At 40.8% G+C, this 25,261-nt stretch overlaps 2 protein-coding genes across 2 annotated transcripts in view; one reads left to right on the forward strand and one right to left on the reverse strand.

Annotated features, from left to right (window-relative positions):
• NEXMIF (neurite extension and migration factor) overlaps positions 1–25,261 on the reverse strand; it is a 1,441,710-nt gene that overhangs the window by 723,060 nt on the left and 693,389 nt on the right. The gene's annotated exons all lie outside the window — the stretch shown is intronic.
• On the forward strand, positions 20,355–20,847 carry LOC122789808 (rho-related GTP-binding protein RhoF-like). The gene is given in 2 exon segments (XM_044057250.1): positions 20,355–20,504; positions 20,506–20,847. Coding segments are annotated over 2 exon segments (492 nt in total).

Consider the following 25,261-nt stretch of genomic DNA (forward strand, 5'->3'; position numbering starts at 1 on the left):
TACTTGCTTTGGGGTGACCTGCATACTTGTGTTATGTGGCGTATTGTAGCAGCCTACAGGCAGCTTACTGTACCCTTTCCCTTGTTCAGTCTGGTGAGCGGGACAGCAGTGTGTCTGTCTATGGAGTCACCTATTACAACTGTATCAGGCATGTTGTTTCTCCTTCTGGCCTGTGACTGTTTGGCACACCAGCTTTGTGTACTATGTGTTGTATGTGCTATGTTTGGAGGTTGTGGTTGCTTGGGTGTCTGCTTTGGAGGCCTCTGTTGGTGTGGTGTGTTTGTAATTAGGGCCTCCGGGAATGTTTTTCTGTGTTTATGTCTTTGGTTTGCAGTTGTGATAGGTCTATGTGGGACTGGGTTTGTGGTGTGTGTGGTTACCTTCTCCTCCTGACTAGTTTTGACAGTACTGAGTTGAGGGAGCTCAGCCTCTGGTTTGGATAAATGGTTGCATCTCTCACATATATTTGTATTTCTAGGGGGGAGTTCATGGTTGTCTGTGTACTTGGGGCAGGTGTAACATTGCCTCAAGATTCACAGATTCAACTTGTTGTAGCTGGCCTTAGTGGATTGTATGTGTGGACATATTTTATTGTCATACTACTGATCAGTGATTACTTCCCTTTTTATGTTTGCTCTATCATGTAGTAGCTTCCTCATTCTCTTGCATGGTTTGGTAATGGCTGGAGTCCTCCATGCCAGATGCCTGCATGTATGGCATTGTGTCTTGGTTTTATTTGGGATTGCATAATCCAAGCATTCCTGGCAGTGTTCATGGAATGCCTGTATAACAGGTTCTGAGGTGTGGCCCATATTTTGCACCTGCACAGGGCCTTTAATGGATTCCACATCAGTTTGGAGGAGTGCAACTTTTGCTTTACACATGTTTTTCACTGTGGTTTTCTGGCCAGGGACTGTGGTCAGGATGTGTATATCCAGTGTGATTACTCTATGGTCTGGTCTTACCAGTGAGGGATACACTTCTCATCTTGCCATCCAGTACCCATGTTGCTGATTATCACATCCAGTATGCTTACCCCTCTTGTGGGAGTGGTACGTTGCTCCTGGGCATTTTGGTTTATGGATTCTAGGAACTTTTGTCCTACAGTGTTGGAGCTAGTATAATGCTCTCAGTCTATGTCTGGGTATTTTCAGTCACACAATATAATGTGGCTTGGAGGGCTTGATATATTCATGTATTCCAACATAGGCCAGGTGCAGTTCCTGGTGTTAGGATGGTAGTCTGTAGCAGGCTATAAACTGGGAGGCAGTTTTAGCCACTGTTACTTGACCATGGCTAGTCCATGCTGCTTCTTGTTGTGGTACCAACATGGGGGTGTGGTTATCCTTGACAATTATTGCTAGTCACCCTCCTTTTGTAGCTTGTTCCATGTTTTGAGGCTGTACAGCACAGTATGAGGTGTAACCTGGTAGTGTTACGGTGCTGTTGTGAGCCTTGACCCAGTTTTCTATTACAGGACAGATATCAACATTCTCCATACTGGGGGAGTTTAGACTGCATGCATCTTGCTGTTTAGACTTCTGGCATTGGGTAGCATTACATCTAGGTTCTTATCCCTTGTGATACCTATGGAGGCGGGTTTGTGTTTTGAGCCTTACCTATTCAGGGCACGCTGTGGGTAACAGCAGCCTTTGCCAGTATCCATACGGCCTGGACTGATAGGTGCACGCCACCCCTAGCAAGTGAAGCATCATGTCATGCTCAGCATGTCATCCCAGGCTGGCACACATTGGATCCCCTTTGACTAACTGCAATACTTCAGCCAATTATTGCAATTGATCATCTTGTCATATTGTGGCATCATGCTTGGTGAGGGTAGGATGTTAGTCAGGGTCATCAAGTGTGCATATACTACATAGTGTTACATTGCTTAACACATGGCATTCATGCCTCAGGTGGTGCTGCAGGGCTGCCTCTGTCGGATGCACATACTATACTCCCTGTACATGTTTGAGAACAGGTTATGTCATTTTAGGCATCCCTGTTATTATATGAGTGAGTCAGAGAGGGGTATCATTCCCAGGGTTCCTACTGAGCCAGTGTATGTGCTATGCATTGCCTCTTTGCCAAGGCCAGGGCATACTGGGCACTCCTCCTTCTGCCTACTGGGGCAGGCTCAGGTTGTTCCTCCTCCGAGTCACACACTGCCTGTGATGGCCTTGGCAATGGTGGGGGGCTGTTTGGCCCGGCCCTATGCTGGTCCTGCTGCAGCTGTTTTCGCAAGATCATATTATGTAGCATAGCACATACCATGACAATTTGAGTACATGTAGTTGGTGAGTACTGCAAGGCTCCACCAGATGTGTCCAGACACCGGAACCGTGACTTCAGCAGCCCAAACACATGCTCTATTACATTACGCGTTTGTGTATGTGCCTCATTATGGTGTTCCTGTTCAGGTGTGTGTGCGTTTCTGATGGGTGTCATCAGCCACGGCTCCAGTGCATAACCTGCATCCCCCACTAGGTGTCCATGTGGGATGTCCCCATTGGCAAATGTCTGGTACAGCTGCGTCAAATGCCAGATATGGGAATCATGGTAGCTCCCAGGGCAGCCAGCACACACATTCATTATTATGCCCTGGGCATCACACACGACCTGGCAGTTGATGGAGGGGAAGCCCTTGCGGTTAATGTAGGCCCTACCCTGCTCACCGGCTGGTGCTTTGATGCGTATGTGTGCAGTCTATTGCACCCACTACCTCAGGGTATTCCGCTATTTGCTGGAAGAGACGCATATTGCTGGCCAATACCTCACGGGCATTGGGGAAATATACATGATCACCGACATGTGCTGACATGGCATCCAGGAACTGGTGCAGTACCCTGGAGGCTGATGCCTGTGATATCCCCATCATATCACCAGTTGGTCTCTGGAAGGTACCTGTTGCTAGTATTCTTAGGCCAACACATACCTTGGTTTCCACTGGGATGGGTTACCCTCTGTTGGTTCTGTGTGTGAGGCGTGGCCTGCACAGCTCGACAATTTGCTGCAGGAGGTCTCTGTCCACTCTATAGCACTCTACTATCTCCAGCTTATGTAACCCATGGTAGGTGACCCTGGGCCTGTACACTCTTCTCCGTCTCCTCACTGTGGGTTGTCTGGCACCATTTGCATTGTCACCACCCTCAGCAAGTAGCCTATGTCTCCTTATGACAGCTATGGCAGCCCCTAGCATTTCTGCTCTGAGTTCAGCTTTTTCAGTTTTCACTTCTAATAAATTACTCCTGTCTTGCAGTGTCTCTTGAGAGAAACATCCTGCACTGCTGTTTGCAGAGTTTTACGTGCTTGGCTGAGCTACTATTCTGCCTGTGTAATTGCCTGCTTCTAATTGTTTTCACCTGCTAGCTCCAGCAGTATTCCCTGCTAGCTTCCTACTAATTCTGTTGCTTCCTTTTTCCTTTCTGTTTCCTCAGGGGGGAGCAACGCCCATACCAGCAGAAACACGCTCACAGTGGCTTACACGCACATGCTTACACGGTTCAGAATCTGCTTATTCGGGTTAAAATGCACGCACACCAACGCAATCAGTCTTACAGGTTTGCCAACAGGCTCCCACATGCTCAGTCTGCCTTTCACGCGCGCACACTGCCCTACTCGTGCCTCATGGCGTGCACACGTGTGCATGCACGCCCAGCAAGAAACGTTGGTGTAAGCAACAGTGTACAACTTCCATTTCTTGACTTTCCCATGCTTATCTTGTGGCACTCCTCTTTCCATGATATGTGTCTGACATCTGTCATGTAACACTGACCTCCAATGAACTGCATTTCTTTCTGCCATTCCCCCCTGTGATGTCACCTATCTCCTACTCTATTCCTCCCCCTTATGTATCTCTTACACTACTCAAAATGTGCTCATTTGCTATGCGACAGTGGAATTCAGTATCCTAACACTCTTTTACATCAGATTGCCTACTAATGCTTAGTTACATGTCTTAGACTCAGCTTCCCCCCTTAGCAACCACTAAACGGTGGCCATGTTGTTTTTGGTCTGCTGGTCCCTGCATTGTAAATCCATGTATTGCATAAAACCCACATTTGTGGGTTTATAACCTTCATTTTTATGTTTTATACAGTGCAGCCCATTTGCGCGGGGCTGTGCTGCGTTTAAACATCGGCGATCGCCGAAAAAAAAAAAAAAATTCTTATATTTGCATCAGGGTACCTTGCCAATGGCCACATATTTGGCCATTGGCATGCTGCCTGACACATATGCACCCTTTATTTGGAGCTGACATGGCTCCATTGTGTTTTTTGCAGAAACGTACTCAGTTGTCAACTGAGTACATTTCTGCAGCTAAAACGGCTCTTACACGGGCTGCTTTGGGCTTCCTGGATCGCTAATCTACCTCATTTGCATGCCTTTCGGCTGCAAGTGAGGTGATTAGCATATCCACGCCCAGTCCATGTAAGAGACGTTTAACTGGTCTCTTACACGGAATTTAGGGCTGTTCCTGGATCGCGAAGGCTGCATGGAGTCTTACACTACTCTTAGACTCCGTGCAAGCCTTCGTGAATCCTGCCCATTGTGTATACTTATTGTAGGCTTTATTGAATCCAGCCCATAATAAAAGTATTTTTGTAGGTAGCATGTCTCCATTAACCCCATATTCCTGCTACTTTAGATATGTCAATTCCTAGGTGGCAGAACAGTCAAGAAAAGGAAACAACTTCCTAAACCGCATTACTCAGTGATCTTGTACCAAAAATGCTAAGATGCAGTCATCCACCAGCATAACAAGTGCACATAAACACACAAAATTCAACTCCAGCCATTGGATTCAGAAAGAATCCTACCAGGGATGCTAACAGCTGAAGTCAAAAGTCATTGCCTCCACAATAACAAAAAAGCATGACTTAGAAACACATTAGTCGAAATGAGGAAAGACCTCATTATTGGTTATTTTACATTCTCTGAATCATGTTGTAATAATGCTAGTGCTTCCTGGAGTAATCGCCTCTGGCGGCCATGCATCACATAGGCACACTCTCCGTTCCTCAGTCACTCTCACACACATGGTTGAACACATTCAAACATGCATGCATACACACACACACACACACACACACACACACACACACACACACACACACACACACACACATAATTCTTGCCTATCCCTGAGCCGTAAGTTGACAGAACATGATTTTACTTTATACCTGGCCTTTCCCTCGTAGTGCACAAGCCGTTGCATTCTATCATACCAAATATTACGACTTCATACTTCCTATCACTTAGAAAATACATCTAATAAGTAAGACCTTCCTGTAGTGCAGAGGACTCAAATGTTAATGAGATGGTTTAGGAGGCAAGGGTGTGGGGGTCTGAGACTCTCTTCTCCATTGTGCTTTATTTACTTGTGACTTAAGGTAATATTTCAAGGGAATCCCTTGTGTTTAGTGTTACTGCAGAGGACTGATGCTATGCTGAGGCCTTGCTGTGCAAAGGGTGCAAGATTCAAAACTTTTTCTATCTTTTTTAAATGAGAGGGGGTAGTTTTTGTGGAATGTCCTCAGTGTCTGTCACTACCACGTCTTGCATCTTTTGTGCTTCAAAATCTGTTCTACTAACTTTCTACATGATTCAGGTGTAATATTTATACAGTAACCCTGGTGTCTACTATTCCCTCCCCTAGCCCACACACACCATACTTCTTTTTTGCTGTAAAACTGTTTTTTTAACTAAGTGTGTTGATGGCAACATTTACAGACAATCCCTATTGCCTAGTGTCTCCCATAGGTCTTTTCTGCTGCAATACTGTTGTCCCATTAACTTTTTAAGTGAGTGGAGTGCGGTAATTAAAATTTCCTGCTGTCTAGTGTCTGCCCCTATACTACAGAATTTCCTTCTTAGCTTAAGGGAATTTACAGGTACGACAGAACCTCACATACACAGACACACACATGTGAACATTCGTACACACACAAACATACCCTCAGCTTGGCTGATCACACTCACTGACACACTCACCAATTCATCTACCCTATCTATCCCCAACTAACCTGCCTACTGTGACAACCTGCTCAGTCTCATAGACACACACACACACACACACTTACCTAAGGCCACTTATTTCACATACATGCACACACCTTAACCACTACTCGTCAGCTAGACTCCCACCACTTTTCTGTAATGCAAATGAAAATAATGGGTGAATGTAAACTTTTGCCCAGCTGCGCTAACCTATGTAGAATTGCTCAGCTGCTTAAATAACCTGCCACAAGCTTTTACTGGAAATGAGCACGAGTAATTGGTACAGGTCACTCCCCTGAAATGCTTCACTAACATACAGCTGATAGCCATACCACTCAACTGTCCAGATTTTTGGCTCATATTTTTGGTCTGATCCGCATAAAATTTGTGTTTTTTCTGGAGTTTTGTGGTAAATCTGTAAGGATCAAATTCACTATATAATGACAAGCATTTATACTTCAGACTTCATATCCCACAGAAAATGCATGGTAACACCAGACCTTCTTTTTATTCTAGAAAATTTCTAAGTTTATAAGAGCAATATTTAAAATGTGTCCCTATGTTTGGGGCGTTGTCTCCCCATTATTTTTGACTTTGCCCAGATTTGCATCCCAAGAGGTTGAGCGCTATGAGCTGAGCCATGGAGATGACATCCCACTGTGATCCTACCAACCACTCTGGATCACTGCGGTGGGCCTATCTCTGAATTAGAAAGGGACACTTGTCAGTGTTAGCAGCCCTACTTAGGTCTTACCACTAACAGTATCCCTTCTGAATTTGGCCCCAAGTATCATACACACACTAGAAACAGAATTAAGACACAGAAAACCCACACATTTCACTCTCATTCCTTTACTTCTAGATCGACAGTAAGACATTATATGAAAAAAAAAAACAAAGCATTTCTGACAAAACTAAGCACTATTTTGGCTGATTGTCAGGTAATCAACTCAGTATGTACTCTAAGTATATATTAGTACACTTTCACATTCTTTCTTTTACTAATGTGTTCACTCCTGAAAAACTAGCCGCTTTCTTTTATTTAATACATAATGCAAAAGAAGATGATTAGCTTTGTACCATCATAAAATCCAATTTATAGCTTGTGTGTGTGATATAAGAAAATGGAAATACTGTGCAAGAGACTTTTACAGTGTATAATGAAATTATTGACCTGAAATTAAAGAATATATATACTTTTCAATGTAGGAAATATTTCTTTACTCTCAGTTTACGCCTATTTAAAACTGTAAATGCACAGTGGTTACATCAAAAAAGGTAATCCAATGTGCATTTAACACACATTTCTTCTTCTAGAAATAATCAGCATATACTACCTGCAAACAATAAAATATATGCATCAGTATGCATAAGGAGGGCCAAACAATGCTACAGTAAGAAAACAGCCAGCTAACAGGAAAGAAAACCACAGAAAGGAAAGCAAGAGTCAACGAAGACTCAACGCACGCTTGCAAGAGATATGTAGAAGCCTGCTAACATGTACCGCAACTTCAGAAGTGCTTTTCTGTAGTAAATCTCTCTTGCCCACATCCACCAAGAGCATATGTCTTCTCTCTGTAGTGGTCCTCGGCTAATTTAATCAAAGACTGTGATTAAATGACTGCAAGTTGTAGCACAAGGCATTCTACTGTAACCCCTTTAAAATTATTCTGTAACTTTCTCCTCTTTTAACTTCATCTTCACTTCCTTTTGCAGTAAATTTCCTAAGAGTTTTCTTACTTCATTGTACTCTCTCTTTTTTTGTGTGCGTGTTTCTACCCTCTTCCTCTACATACAATTGCTTTTCTTGTTACTGTTTTTCACATCTGCTGGCATTTCTATTAGAATTGAGGCATAATTACTGCATTCTTTTACTCCTCAGCTACTGGCATTCAAGTGAAACTACAGCACGAGAACACATACTAAAATGGACATATCTATTTACTAAATAGTCTTGGCAATAATACCAATATAAAGAAATGCGTTTGTATGCAGTGGCATGTGGGTACACATACACACACCCATACCCACCCACACAAACACACACAGAACCCCAGACATGACTACAGTCTACTTATTTTTCATATATTCTGTCACTATCAAGTGACTATAGATGTGGATTCTACTATAAAAACTGTAAATAAGCTCAGTCTCTTTCTCTCTCATTCTACATGTATGAATACATAGATGTTGACCATATACCAGCTAAGCACACCACAGATATTACATGCTTTCTGTGCATAAAGACTTCATCTTCCTGAATGTTTCTTCCAAGGTGCTCATATTACCAAGTAAGATGTTGAATCACATACTGTGATAGACCAAGGGAAACACTGGACACAATGACCACCATCCCAAAATCCAATTCCAAAGCCTTTCACATATTGGACAAAGTGTGGAATGTAGTACTGATATATGGGAAGAAAACACACACATATTGCAAAGTTCATTACTAATCTTAAAGCTCATCTATTTTCAAATGCTAATTACTACAGTGAATTGTTTCCAACCAGCACAGATGTAATTTAACCTAGAAAGAACAGAATGTCATTTTGCCATGCTTGACTGACACTAAATGCACTCACTCTCTCTTGATCACCAGTACAATTTTTCTTTTATATTTTTCTCTCATTTATTTAGTAGGAATGTGAATCTGGCCATTCGGCTCCTGCGTTTTTTTATGTATTTATGCTTTGCTGACCAGTTTAATCCCACTAGACCAATGGCCTTTTTTTCAGTCATGACCTAGTTACAAAAATGACAAAAAAATAAGCAGAACAGCAGATATATTTAATGTATAAACAGCTAGAAATAAAAAAAGAAAATCGGTATTGTATAAATAGTATTAAGCAGTGTTTGATACAATTATTTACAAACTGAATAGACAGATGTACCCCTGCATAATTTGTAACGTTTCTAGGAGAGGTGGTGCCATTGACTCCAGAATGGGTAGAATTCCTCTGGCCATAGGAAACCTGACCTGTTTGTTAGAGGGTCAGTAACTCTGTTGCATTGGCATAGCAATGATTTAATTTTATTTCTCACATTTTGGATGTAACTGGATAAGAAAAAGGTGACTGGTCAAACCAGAGTTAAAGATATTTTATGGACTCAGTCATTACGTGACCAAAGGCAATCAGTTCAGTTGTATGGCATAAGATTATATAGAGGACTAGCTATTTACTGTTCGCTGTTGGAGCCTAACATTCACTAACCAGCAGCTTAAGTACACATCCAGGAAGAAAATAATTAAATAAAACAGAAATGTTTCTCCAGCTATCAGCAGACTATAGCATATAACATAAGTCTTATAGAATAGGATGCAGATTTGTGGGTTAAGAGAAATAGCACTGCAACAATGTAACCCAACACATTTAAAGATACTAGAATGCAACAACAGCAATCTACAAACTATGACAACCTCCCTAAATGATGGTTAGAAATACAAAGGGCAGATATTAAACAATAAATGCTATGTTGTTCCATGATATATAGAAGCCACTATGAGATCTTTTGCTTCTTACTGTGTCTCACAGTCCCCCCCACCCCCCAGCTTGCAGTTATCTGGTGATGTGCGTGTGCTGATAAAGAGCTATGCTGTTCTTTTGAACAGGACACTGCTTTGTTTTAAATTTTAATCCCTATAGCTGCTGACCAACAGAAGCAACACTTGTGACCAATGGTTAATGCATTGAGACAACACTAACCTGCAAATCTGCTCAGGTCTACCAGTCCCCTTATTTGACTAATGTTTAATCCCTATAGATACTGACCTACTGAAGCAAGAGTTGTGACCAAAGGTTAACGCACTGAGGCAACATTAACCTGTGAATTGGTGTAGGACTACCAGTCCCCTTATTTGACTAATGTATGTTTTTGTAACGTTGCATTCTAATCTGCTTTACATTAGTTGCCTTAAGCGGCGCACATCACAAAGATGTGGTTGACTCATTTCCCACCCCACTTGCTTTTATCTCCTTACCTTGCTTTTTACTTTCACAAACTTGTTCTATCTTGCCCAGTAACCTATTCCACTGTAATACTTTTCTTCTTTCAGTCCTCTGTGTCATATCTCCATGTTTTTTTGTTTTTTTTTTAACTAGTGGTCCATGCTGCTTAATTTAAATTTAACAGTCTACCTTACGTGTTTATTGTTTAGATAATTTTACTTCTCTTTCTTCTGTTGTCTAACCCATACAATTGTTTTTCACATTCTGTCTAAAGCAAACCTTTGAGTGAAGCTGATGACTGGTTTTGCCATTCAAAAGGCAGCTGCTGGCTCCATTCGCCCTCTCTTCGCTTGGGCTCACTCTGCTACCTTATCCTACCCCTACTACTCCTAAACGTAACCATCAGTATCGCCTCCCCCTATTTCCTTTTAACCAATCCATGAATTTCTTTTTCTCTCTAAATTTCCCAACACCTCTATTTCCACTCCTACTCAAACTTATTCCATGTCCAGTTACCCTTCTTTCCAAGCTTACTAATACGTCACCTCAAAAGGCCTCCAATAACACCACACCTACTTGCCTAAATATCTATTCCACCCATTACTTTCATACCTAGACAGCTCTACTCTTCATCTACCACTCACTCACAAGCATGATCATACCCCCATCCTCATACTACCTAACACCCCAACCAGACCAAACAGAGATAGCACCATAGGATCCACCCTAAATTGGATTCTCATGGGCACTCTCCCATATGCACTGAGTGACCACCTCCCTGCCTTTATCCACCACAACCCTTCAGTTCTCCAATATCACAACTAGTACAAACAGATAATAACCCTAACTGACTTCAGCCTTCTAATCTTAAATGATATCCTCAAAAATATTAATACTACATTCCTGGACACACTAAAGAGCCTTGCATCACACCGCATGGAAAGCATCAAAACTAGCTATGCTCCCTGGTTGACAAAGCCTGCTAGAAATCTGATGCATCTCAGAGATAAAGCATGGAAACATTACTAAACTAACACCAGGACACCCTGATACACTTTAAACAGTTTTGTAATAGGTAAGAAAGCTAGTGCATAAAGACAAAACACTTACTACAGAAAACTGCAGTCTAACCATAAACAAAACCCTCAAACATTCTAGAATTCCATCTCATTCTTTCCAGAACCCTGGGGCAAAAAACAACCTTTGTCCACACCCTGACAAACCTTCTCACAAAATAGCCTCTCTCTTTCTTTATAAATCCTATAGCCAACATCATCACCAGCTTTCCTCATGACAGACGCAGCCTAACACTGTTCCACAAAAAAAAACCTCCTCCTCCTACTCTATCTCTAAAAGGACCTCTTCCACACCTAAACCCAACCTCCATTCTACCCCAGATTTCACTATCAACCCCATTTCTACTACAACTATTAAAAGACTATTCCTTAAGTTCAAACCCTGCTCTAATGGACCTGACAATTTACTCCCAACATTTCTAAATATTGCTGCTGAAGCCATTGCATTCACTATAAGTATCCGAACAGATCCATTCAAGAATCTTATGTGCTCAAATTAGGAAGAAAGCCTGCATTCTTCCTCTTCACAAAGGCAGTAAAAAACAAAGATATCTCCAACTTTCACCCAATCACTATCCTGTCCCTTAGCTATAAGATCTTGGAAAAGTGCATTCACACTCAGCTAATTCCCTATCCTCCACACAATATGGTTTCAGGCCTGGCCACATCACTACAACCTCTTTCCTGGCTACTGTTAACAGAGCTCGTGATAATGGGAAAATAGTATCTACCATAATCTTAGATCTATCAAAGGCATTTGACACGGTTTCCCACACTTTGCTACTATCACAACTCACTAACGTAGGACTTTACCCCACCTGTCTCAATTGGTTCTCTAGTTATCTAAAAGACAGACAACAGGCGCCAAATGACAAAGCTCTATATTCTTCATATCTTAACACCTCTACTGGAATTCCTCAAGGCTCTATACTTGGTCCCCTCCTATTCAATATTTCCATTCATATATGACCAATGGAGCCCTTATTCAATATAGAGATGACTTAACCATTGTCTGCTCAGCTGATTCTCTCTCTGAACAAACACTCAAAACCCAAACAGCCTTCTCCACCACAGAGTCATGGATACTTAAAAAAACACCTAGCCCTTAACCCAAACAAATCCAAGATCATGCTTTTCACCCCCAAAAAGTCAACCCCATTGGACAAAGCCATGTTCAATATCTACTCCCAGAGTAAGGCACTTACAGAAATAGTTAGCCACACACTTTTAGAAGCATACACAGACTAATACCTAAAATTTGATACACACCTGCATCAAAACTTCAAAAACCCCATCAGAAACTTGGAATGCTCTATAGGCACAACCAGTTCCTTAGTCCCTCCTCCAAACAAACCCTTCCCTCCTCTTACCTGCTGCCTTCCCTAATGCATGGCACCCATCTACTCACCAACCTCCAAACCATTCTAAAAGCCAAACTCAAGACATGTTAAAATAAAATTGCAAAATTCAGAACAAATTTCAAAAACTTCTTCCATTACTGTACTGTTCTTCACTCCCTAAAATGTCTGGAACTTCCAAACTGCTTCAGCTATCTGCAACTTACCACTGCTCAAACTTATCTTTAAACCTTCTGATTGCCCTGTCCTTAGTTCTAGCTTTACCTTCTACCTCCCAAATAGGTCCCTTAGATCTGAGAATCAGCAGCTTCTTTGGGTTCACCAACCAAACCTGCCACTGGGCCAACTTCTCCTCTTTAGTCTAGAATCAGAATGCTCTACCTTTAGCAATAAGAACTATCCCAAATCCTGCCCACTTCAGAACTTCTCTACACACTTACCCATCTTTTACCTGGAACTGTACCTGCACTAAGCCTCCTTGAATACCCAGCTCTAATGATATATTATCTCCCTACTTTCTATGCCGTGTTTATCTAAAAATCCTCTATGCAATAATTATCTCTAAAAATTCTGCTAAATGTATCACTAATATTTGTCTGGCCACTGAATTGCTAATTGTTTTTAACTCTGTAATCCAATATGTTAGACAATCGCATATTACCATTGTATTTATTTTTGTCCAATTGTTTTCTTTATTGTACTGAGGAGCTTTTCTCCCTAGGCTTCCACTGAAAACGGGTTCTGTATGGCTCAATAAACTTTCCTGGTTAATAAACTGCAAAAATAAATAAATACATAAATTAACTGATATGCCAGACTGCTGATTCTCTCAATTCAAAGACATTAAAATTTACTTGTACTTTATCTATTGAGTTCTTCAACTAGGACGTTACTGAAAAGGAGCAATTTGCTCAGTCAGCTTATTCTTGTTAAAAATTGATATAAATAAATAAAAATAACTCAGGATGTGAATATATTTTTGCACACCAAAGGCATCTATTAACTGAATCAGATGCCATTGATTGCAACTGCAAGCACGTGGAAAGCAAATGCAGCTAACAGATACAATTATCGTAAAGTTATAAATACCGCTAAATGAGGAAATTATAGCAGATGCAAAAATTGAGTCTTAAAGCATAGTACAAAAAGATGTATAACAAAAAAAAGGATGGAATCAGTTGTCCGCAAGGATGAAAGTTGCTAGAATAGTTTTCAATCACTTCCATCAGACTTCATTTCAGCCAGATTTACTTTCTACAACATCTAGTCTGTGGACAATGCCAGCTTGAGGCCATGGTATAAAACTTCCAAACTGTAAACACTGCCAAGACCACCACCATATGGGTACATGCCAATATAAATGCATAGCTGTACATCACTGACACACACCAGAGTGCAAATGCTACTAAGTGATCCCATGTGGATACATACCAACAGACACGCATAGACACAAGTGACATGAACTCATGTGTGAATACTGCCAGCAATGAACTCAATGTGTTCACACTGACAGCAAGTAGTATGGAATAAAGCCTACAGGCTGTGCACAACGCCACCATGAAACCATGGGGCAAAAAATACAGGTTGTGCAAACGAAGCAAAAATACACAGTTAAAAAATGAAAAGCTGTGCACAGTGCTTGTAGAGTCACTGCACATATTAGTGACAACATACCACATAAAATCATACCGGTGACAACCTAGAACATATAGACACTACTGGTAGTCTGTTACCTACAAGCTTTACTACTTGTTGGCCATTTACATGGTAACTTCATGATATCCTTATTTCAGCCACACCCCATCTGCAAACTAGCCTTGGCTCACTGTGTCGTTTGCACAAGTCAAACCACATGACAATAAAGATGCATCCAATTTAAGCCATATTATAAGAAAAAAATACGGGACAGTCTGTTACAGCAATTTCAGCTGAAATGTAATTTTTTCAAATTTTCTGTCTACTGCACACACACAGCTTTATTGTAACGTTTTTACTATTAATTTCTCATATTGCTGTCTTGCCTATGTATGAATATGTTAGGGAGGGGGGAAGGTTAGCAAAGAGCAAGAAAGCAAAGAGGGTTAATCATTTTCCCTGTGTAATGTCTCTTTCAGTGAGAATTGATCAGGTTGAGGCAAAGCGCTGCTGTGTATTGATCTTCCTCCAGAACTAATCCGCACCTCCCACAAAAGCCAATACAGCCAAGTGCACTGACAAATCGGGACTTTAAAGTGTTAGGGTTACTTATTATGTGTAAGCAATCAATCAGGTGATAGAAGGTACTGTTCGTGCTTGTTCAAAATTATTTAGCTGTTTACTGCTCCAAAGGGTATCCAGTCCTTTGGCTGACCTCCCAGGCTAATGTATCTGCCACCCACACCACAATCATCAAACCATCTTAATGCATCACAGGTAGAGCAAAGGTACTTAGGTGTATTCTAAACTCAGAGGAAGCCATTTATCTACAGGAATGTACCATGACATTTGCTACTATGTTGCCAGACATGCTGAGAATTCTATTATCTTAATTCTCATTTCTATACATGCTTGCATACAAATGCGGTTTCACTCCAGAGTTCCATCTTCAACTTTGGCACTGTTAATTCAGACTTAACAGCGAAATTAATAGCAACTTAAAGACGCAGGCATTTTCCTCTCTACAACAAAACCAGCTCCTTGCTCACCTATATAAGAGAGATAATGTGTGCTTCCTGGTAAACGATGTCAAAAGAATCAGTGTACCTAGTCTGGCAGCTTGCCACTAAAGGAGAGAACGTATTTATATCTTGCCAAAAAAGCAATTTCACATACAGAATGTAAAATCTGCTTTATGGAAGAAAAAAGTCATTCTTTTATGTGTATGACAAATGTCAGGTGTCATATTCAAGAAGTGCTGTAAAAGCTTTGTATACCACATTTATAGCACTATACAATATGAGGACTACATAGAAACGGGCTACAAAACAATGCAGTGTGTGCAATACAATCTGCATGAAGAGGGAACCTCCCCTCTGAACTGTAACCCTCTTCATCATTCCTCCTTAATGCTATTGGTTTTCTTCCTCATTGCCTAACCACATGAAAATAAACCTTCAAAGGCACTATTTAGTCTAAGCAGACACTGTACAAAAGTCTCCAGATTTGACTAATGGTGCATTATGTACTATAAATATTGATTTAGTGTACAACTTGTATTTTATCACATAAAACTGTGTCCACTTGCAGTGTATACCTTGGAAAATTGTTTGTGTCCCTTTCTGAATGTCTGCAGGTTAATATATTGTCATAAAAGCTATGCACCCTGCTACTACCTCTGTAAAAATAAGGTTTCAGTTACTATGTACTTTAAATGTGTAGCAAGAGGTCAGTTGAAACCATACTAAACTGTATGGTGCAAACTGTCACTGTTTTTTTTTTTTTTTGTTCATGTTCCTGCACTGTAGTGTGACCGTGTGATAAGTTAAGTGTGATAAGTTGAAGTCTCCTATATGAGGGGTGCAGGAGGGTGCTCACTGCCACCCACCAAAAACATTTTTATAGATTTCTTACTTACTTTTAATAGCATTAAATAAAGCAAAGAAGCATGCCTCAATGTTAAGAAATTTTATGAAACATAAGAAAAGCATACAGAGGGCTATAATTCCTGAAACTTCCCATACAACTGGTCCTGGGCCAAGTGAAACAGACCTTCCCAACAAAATGTGACAATTAAATAAAGGAGGAGGTGCACGATAAAAAAAACAAATAAAATAAAAGAAAAAAGAATGTCCAAAATGACATCTCTCTTCAAATGTAAAGACAAGAGGCACAGTCAGGACAGACAAGGACACTGTACATCAGGCATGACATCCAGGGCTGACTTTCAGTAAGCTGGTACCATAGGCAAAATGTCTCCACAGCACCCTCCCCCACCACCTGGTGTCCCCATCCTGGTATACCTACACCATTCAGATTACTTTTCTTCATTTTTCACAAACTTTGTTTTACTCTTCATTTTTTCCAGTCTTCATTCAACACATTTTAAAGAAACAATTTCCTTACTACAAAAAAAAAAACAAAAAACAAATAAATACTGGAAAAGCAACCCTGTTAGGGCGGCATCCTAGATGGCCACTTAGTTGGCCTATGCCTAAGGCCTGCTATGATGACATCACAGAGTGCTGGAAGAAAAGGCCAGCTTACCTGATAAGACAGTGGGTTTACAGAAAGGAACAGGTATAAGTGAATTAAAGAATGGAAAGGATGTGAAAAATGTCTGACCTGGAGTTCAGGATGAGGATACCCTCTACTGGAGAACACCAGACATCGCCTTGTCTGTCAGGTAAGGAAGTGAATCAAAATACTGCAGCAAACAATTCCCTCCAGTCCTCAAAGACTGTGGGTGGGGGTTTCTTATGGTCATAGCATTATTAATCATCCATATTCCCTGCCATTTGCTTCTAAATGCAGCTTACCATCAAGTATCCATCTGTGATGGATATAACATGCTTGCAAACAACATAACATGCTTTAACCAGGAAAATGAGTAGGTATAATATCTAATCCTGTTATACTATGTGGGACATAGGTTTGGGGGGCAGAAAGCTCTTAGTATCCTTGCATATCTGTGCTGGTGGGTGGGTTTGGCACTATAACCTGATAACTCTACACCAAGGACATTTAAGTAAACTGCTACTGTAAGAGGTATTTCTGTGAGCATGGGTATAGCACTGTGTATTGCAGGTAAATGCAAGTGGTCATGAAAATGCTTAATGATGAATGGTGCTTCTGAGTTTGAAACAATCATTATTCTGGGTACAACAACCAGATTTTGTGATGGCCATGAGCCCTGGATTCAAACCTTGCACCTCTCATTTGAAAATGTTGTCTTGTTTTACTGCATTCCATATTCTACAAGTAAAGCTTTCAGCTAAATTTTACTTAGAAAACTTGAACATACGGTCACAGCATCAATGTTGTCCTGTACTTGTACATCTAATTCCTCGCATTTAGCACAGACATTACAGATATGAGCTGTTCACAAGCTGCTTTCTGTAGTATAGTGTTTGATTCCTTTAGCATTCAATTATTTATTGTGTGAGTCTGAACAAATCAGTTAACCATAGACTGTTCTGGGGCAGCTGGGAAACTGGAAATGGCTACTCAATGGCCTCCTGGACAAATGCCTAGTAACTGCTTATGAGCACATTCTTTTTGTAAATCTACTGCACAAGCAAAAATGATGAAAATGCTCAACTTCTGTATAGAAATTGGTTTTATAGAACTGATGAGAGGTGCCTAACAGGTCATCATATGGTGCCCTATTGCTGACATCCTGAATATGTATGGTAATAATTGGCCGGGATATGCAGACAGAAGTCTCCTGTGCAACAATGCTGGCTTGATAAGGACAACAGTGTCAAGAATGGTGCATTTGTTCAAGTGCTGATGTCACTTCTGATTGTCCATGCAAGATGACCATTACCCAGGCAGTTTTAAAGTGTGGTTGGGAATCTCTGGCATGTGTAAACAGTGTTATTGCATGTTTGCAGCTTTTAAAGAAGGCTGCATTCATAAAACTATCTGCAGCATCAATACCTGAAACACCACTCTGATGGTGCTCACTGAACAGTCACGGATCTCCAGAACCTAGGGGCAAGCCGGTAAAAAGAGCAAGGCGAAGTGATCATATCAGAGGAGGCAGACAGAGCACTGCAACATGTTTTAATTGTAAAGTGACCCAGAAAATCTTCTAAGGGCAGAAATGAGTGGCTATCTTTGGCAGTATGACATGGATAATCCACACTAAAATAAGTCATTACTTTTACAGTATGTTACATTTACTGAGTGGCAAAAAGAACTAATAAGCCCATCTTGTCTGCCCTTTAAGTCTCTTCAATATTTTCTCCCTTCCTTTCACACCCTTCCCATCACCTCTTCTCCATCATGTTCTCTTACATATCCCCATATATTTCATCTTAGTTTCCCATTCTGACAGTACAGGTTCATAGGTAAGTAATAAACTATCTGCCCTTGTGGGCCATTTTAAGCCTAGCCAATTTCCTTTTCAAAGGTGAGAATCAAACCTTACGCCTTGTGTCTGTGAGGTAAACACCTTAACCATTACAACAACCCCAAACCCTACTAAATATTCTTATGGAAAGAAGATAAAGCACCAAGCATTGCACAGACATAGACAAGATACACACACACTTCCCACGTTGAGCTTCAAACCTCCTACCTACCTAGTTATACAATTTAGAGAGCACAGTGTTAGTCACAAGGGCCACAGTAGAAGTCTCATAAGTACGTTCTAGGTTCACTGTCCTTGCAAGCCATTTTAAGCTTTCCACTTTCCAATTTTCTTTCAAAGGTGGGAATCAAACCTTGTACCTTTTGTTTGTGAGAAACACCTTAATTATTATGCCAGCCCTCAAACAACAGATGGCACCTTGGTTTAATGTCTCATCTGAAGCATGGCACACTCAGAAATGCAGCACCCCCATTATACTGCTCTGCAGTGTCTAAAATTGATCTACCTGGTGTGGGAATAGAACACACAGCTTTCTGCACCAAAGGTGAGTGTGGTACCTGTTGTGTCACTTAACTGACCTGCAATGTGCTTTGAACCCAAACACTGGAGATAATCAAACATGGTGACTCATTGCTTAACCAGATGAGCTAATCTGACATAACTATAAGGGCACAACCCTGTCCATGAAAAAGTGATTTCAAAGATCCAAGGTGGACTTGGTTCCTTCTGTCTCCTACTTATGTCCACTCCTTTCCCACCTCTCCTTCCTGTTCAGAGCAACAACAGGTTTCATTTACATGAAATTATGCATATATTTTATGTCCAGTTTCACTCTTCTGGTCTCAAGTGAGAAAAGCTTTACCTCATCTAATTGCTAGTAGTATCATTTCAGTAGGTTTCCTCTGCATTCCTTTCAATAAACTGATATTGCTGTCCTTATGGGACCTCTCCTAGAGCAACATACAATAATTTACTGTACTGGAATTTTGTTTTTTGAACAAATCCAAAATCCTTCCTCATATAAACTAGTATCAAAACCTCAATTAAATGGACTGTAGCACATACTTCAGTTCACCTCTATGATGAGAAGACATATATTTCATCAAACAATGCTAATAGAATGAAATTTCTAGTGTGTGTGTGTGTGTGTGTGTGTGTGTGTGTGTGTGTGTGTGTGTGTGTGTGTGTGTGTGTGTGTGTGTGTGTGTGTGTGAACATTTGCACGCATGTGTGTGCATCCTGAAGGTCAGGTAAGGGTACAGTCCGCAGTGGAAGACTTGACTTGCAGTCTGCAAAATATGGTACAAAAGCAAAAGCTAATGATGTGTGTGTGTGTGTGTGTGTGTGTGTGTGTGTGTGTGTGTGTGTCACACACACAAACATACACGCACACACACGTTCTGTAATATCTTGTTTGAAATCTGCAAGGTGTGAACCAGAAGGAGGGACTGATGTTAACCCTTGTACCGTGCCTCTTTACCCGATGTTCAGCAGACCATTACCTTGGCTTCCTGGCTAGAAGGGGTTAGATATCTGTGGTTATAGCTCTTTTGCATTACTGATATACCTTATTGCCTAGTTCTCTAATCTGTCCAAGGCAAATTATATAGCATCACAAGAGTAAATTTCTTTGGAAACAAGTGCTTTTTAACATCACAACTTAAAAGCGCGCTTCTTTGCTTACCCCGCCACAGTTGTTGGAAGAGGCCCTGCCACGAGGTCGCTGTCCTGAATAGCCTGCTGTTTTAGAAGTGTTTTTATCCTTGGAAGGTCCAGACAAGACTGAGTTTTATTTCTGCTGATGTTTTCAGGTTTGAGCTAGTTCGAGGACCGGTGGAGGTAATTGTCTTCGGGCACACGTGGGATGTTCGTCTGTGAGTTTTTGAATACCTTTAAGATTTATATTAAGAACAAAACAACTGTCAAATTTTTTGGTCACAAATAAAGGGTTGAGATAATGACCGAGCAAAATGGAGTGGTTGGAAATGGCACAGATAAAGGCAGCGCTGTACCTAGGATTTATGAGGTGAAAATTGTTATAGTGGGAGACGGAGGCTGTGGAAAAACCTCTCTCGTCATGGTCTATGTAAAAGGAGATTTTCCAGAGGTAGGAGTATGCACCATCAGTGTTTGAGAAGTACAGTGTTAACATTACAGTTGGAAATAAGCAAGTTATGCTGAACTTGTATGACACTGCAGGTCAAGTGGATTATGATAGACTTTGTCCACTTTCATACCAGAATGCAGATATTGTTTTGATCTGCTCTGATGTCACAAACCCAACTAGCTTTGATAATGTTTTAATAAAGTGGCATCCTGAAGTACACCATTTCTGTGGAGGAGCTCCTAAAGTACTGATTAGCTGCAAGACAGATCTTTGGAAGGATAAAGAACGCTTAGCCAAGCTCAGAGCTTCCCAGTTAGATCCAGTTACATATAACCAGGTCTGATGTTTCAGAAACAGAGTCCTCTGCATAGAGCATATGCACACGCTTGTGGAGCAACAGAGACAGAGAGAGCAGCGGATGGTGTGAATCTACATAACAGAGCAGTAAGAGGCCAGGAAGCGGAGAAGTGTGTTTGCTTTATTAGAATACTAGTTTGGTGGATTTAGCAGTTTTACGAATGACGGACTGGGAAGGGACTTTGGTGAATTCTAGCACTGGTCATAAGGACTCTTTTGTCCCCAGAGACTGTTTTTTCTCTGGTGACCCAAGTGGGCCAGTCTGATAGATTTTCACAGCTGCCATCACTTAGTGGACAGCAGTGACGGTAATCTCTGGTGGAAGCGTACCCTAGGTGTGCTGCACTTCTTATATGCTGTATAAAAGCAACAAACAGGATTCGTGCCCACACAAGTAAGAAATAAACCGAAGGGCAACAACATCTATTTTATATGTTGTATAAGTTAGTTATTTAACTGTACCTGAATAGAATATCAATAGTATAAGAAACTCTACTACTGTATGCATTTACCATCTTATCTATTTTGACACTGAAATATTTATTTTAATTGTATTCTACCTGACGTTGTTATTGCATAACTTAAAATATTTTATTTATACTGCATGTAATTAAAATTAAATCACACACTCACTCCATCAAACCCAAAACACCCTCACAAATATTCTACAACCATCTACCACCATCCCATCTATAACTCAGAACAGAGCTCAATTACCAACCACACCAACACCACACAACCATACATATCATCCCCATTTACTCTTGCCTTCTGTATCAGTACTTACTTTATTTATCTCATTTTTCACCTTACACCCACCCAACACCATGTACTGTATCAAATCACCACCCACCCCATACACCACAAACAATCCCTCCACACTTGCAAACACACAACTAATTATCTATTACCCTTTAATCTTACAACTCACCTCTCCTATCCATTATACCTCACAATCTAAAAAACACCTTAGCCTCAAATACCACTTCCTAACTATATTCTGCCTTAAAACCATCACCAGCATTGCAGCTCAACTACTACTAGGAGGTGATATTCACCCCAACCCTGGCCCAACAAACAACACCCATACCACACCTGACCCCAATCTCCCATTTAAACACAAATCCACTGATATACTCATACTAAACCTAAACATTCGCAGTATCATAAATAAAACAGAACAGTTACATGGAACCATCTCTGTATATAACGCAGATATTATAGTGATTACAGAAACATAGCTTAAACCCCACATTAAAGATAACTTCATAACTCCAGCTGGTTTCAATATATTAAGAGTAGACAGACCTCACAGAAAAGATGGTGGCATTGCCCTTCTTTACAAATCTAATTTAAAAGTTCAGCTACTTTAAAAAGAAACCCCAGATTGCAACACTGCTGAGACCCTATTCACCAAAATCCTACTAAATCAGTATAAACAACTAAACCTACTCAGTATTTATATACCACCAGGAGACAACATTAAGACACTACAATCTATACTCCACTGGGCTTCCCATTCCCTGTCCCAAGAAACTGTACTCCTAGGTGATGTCAACACAGACTGGAACACCATACACTCACCCATAGCCACCAACCACATAAACCTATATAATTTCATACAACTCATACACTCACCCACAAGAATTGACAAAACCACCAAATGTCAATCCACCTTAGACTGGATCCTGACTAACCAGCCCAATACTGACCACCTGTCCAGGATACTACCTGATTCCCTCAGTGACCATAACCCAACCTTTCTCCTTCGGCACAAACTAAAACCTACCAACACCCCCGCTCTCTTACAAATCCACTCCCACAAAAACTTCTCTCCAGTACAATTCTTAGAAGCCCTAAAATTCTGTGACTGGGCTCCTATAAAAACCCTTCCCCTGGATATTGCAGTAGAATACTTTAATGCCAAATTCCTAGGGATTTTAAACCAACTAGCCCCACTGAAAACAATAAGACTGTGAAGTAACCCTGCTCCCTAGTTAAACAAAGCCACAAAAATCTTATTCAAGACTAGAGACAAAGCTTGGTCAACTTGGCAAAAATACAAAACTCCCGAAACTAGACAAAGCTTTGCTGAGCTCAGAAATAAAGCAAAAAAACAGGTCAGGTTGGACAAGATAAACCACTATATTTCCCTACAAAGGAAACATAGCAACTCACAGAAATTCTGGGCTGCAGTGAACATCTTCCAGCCTGGAAAAGTCACCACACCACCCCCAGATATCAAAGGTATCAATTCACATATAGTCTCTAGTTTCAATAACTACTTTACCGCTTCAATACTGAACCTGGTAAGTGCAATATCACCCACAACCCAACCTCAACCCTTAAACTACCAGACTAACTCCACCCCCTTCACACTCACCCCAGTACCAACACCTACCATTCAAAATCTCTTAGCTAAACTCAAACCTACCACCCTAGCTGCTGACAGTCTTCCAGCTAAATATCTACAAATTGCATCCAAGGCCATCACCTACCCAGTTCTTCCTACTTATTAACAGATTTATCGCCCTGCATACTATTCCTTCATTATGGAAAACCTCATACATCATCCCCCTCCACAAGGGAGGTCCATCTACTGACCTCTCCAACTACCGTCCCATTGCAATCCTATCACCTCTCTCAAAAATTCTAGAAAAATGTATCCACCACAAACTCCTTACCCACCTGCTAACCGACAACCTTCTAACTAAAACCAAACATAGATTCAGACCTTCCCATAGCACCAACACTGCCCTACTTAACTTTTCCAATACCATAAACTCTCACAGGAACCAAGGAAAGCTGGTCTCTGCCACCTTCTTAGACCTATCCAAGGCATTTGATACAGTTTCCCATAAACTCCTCACCTGTCTAGCAGAACTCAACCTTGATGACCCCACTCTACAATGGTTTAACAGTTACCTAAACAGCCGGTCACAATCTGTCAAATGGGGCAACTCCCTACTCCCCCACTCCCTGTCACATGTAGTGTCCCACAAGATTCAGTCCTTGGCCCCCTTCTCTTAAACATATTTACAAATAATCTCCACCTAGCTACCACTAAAGCCAACATTGTCCAGTATGCGGATGACACTACCCTAATCTGCTCAGCAACAAACATCCAATTACTTCAAAGTAAAGCCCAAGAATCCTTCACTGAGGTAGAGAACTGGCTAAACAACTACCAACTAATATTAAACCCCAAAAAACACAGCTAATACTATTCCACCCAACCAAACACTGCAACGCCACCTTTACCATCATGTCTACCAATGGCACCCTCACCACTCCAGCAACTGAGGCTAACCTCTTAGGCATCACTATTGATCATCAACTTAAATACAACAAGCACATATCCCAAACTATCTATAAAGTCCATAAAAAACTAGGTTGCCTATATCGTTGCAAACTATTCCTAACCCCTGAGACTAGAACAATAGACAGAACTCATCTCTTATCAACACTACTTTACGCCTCTCCATTTGTCACCAATATTAACAAAACCAACCTGAACAAACTCTCAACATGCTACAATAAAATAGCTAGGTTTGCTGCCAGTAATAGATCACATTCCCACCACTGCCTATCCCTAACTATACCGCACTGGTTAGAGTTTCCAAACCTCCTACGCTACCACCAATTGATCATAGCCCATCAAATTCTCTTCCATCCGGGGAAGTGTCCTGCCCTTGTCAACATGCTAAACTTTCACAACCCTAAAAGGGAGCTATGTTCATGTATCAAAAACCTGATTGAAGTTAATCCATGCAATAACAGTTCTGGGGAGGCCTTATTCTCCCATGATGTTGCCAAAGCATGGAACACCCTCCCACCTGAACTCAGGCTACAAAGTCACACAGGCACCTTCAAAGGCCTTCTTAAATTACACCTCAATACTAACCCTCTCTGCAACTGCAAAGACTCCCCTTGAAGACCCACTTTTCCATATGTAAGTGTCCCGTTGAAGCCTTTAATGCATACACTATGCTCTCACCTGAAATGTACTTTTTGTATATATTGTAAATAATGGTACTACTCCTGAGTATCTTATTGTTCTACATAATTGTTTTTTTGTACTTCATTGTTTCTCTTATCTTGTATGCCAGTTTTATTGTTATCTAAAGCATGTATTTCTTTGGAGCTTTTCTCCCCAGGACTCATGAACACATGATGTCCAGTTGGACTTATCCTGGTAAAATAAATGTTAAATAAATAATAATAAATATAAAACAAAGAGGAGAAAGGAATAAGCAACAAGACTTTTAAGATAGATTTTGGACGGAGAAAAATAGCCAAAGAGAGCTTATGTTAAAAATAAAGCAAATGTTTTTATTTTAGACAACTTATGACGACGGGCAAATTATCTCGGTAATCCATAAAACGACTGAGTTGGTGAG

This window comes from Protopterus annectens, chromosome 15.part0 (genome assembly GCF_019279795.1).
Source record: "Protopterus annectens isolate FY-2018-M chromosome 15.part0, PAN1.0, whole genome shotgun sequence".
Classification (NCBI taxonomy): Eukaryota; Metazoa; Chordata; order Ceratodontiformes; family Protopteridae; genus Protopterus; species Protopterus annectens.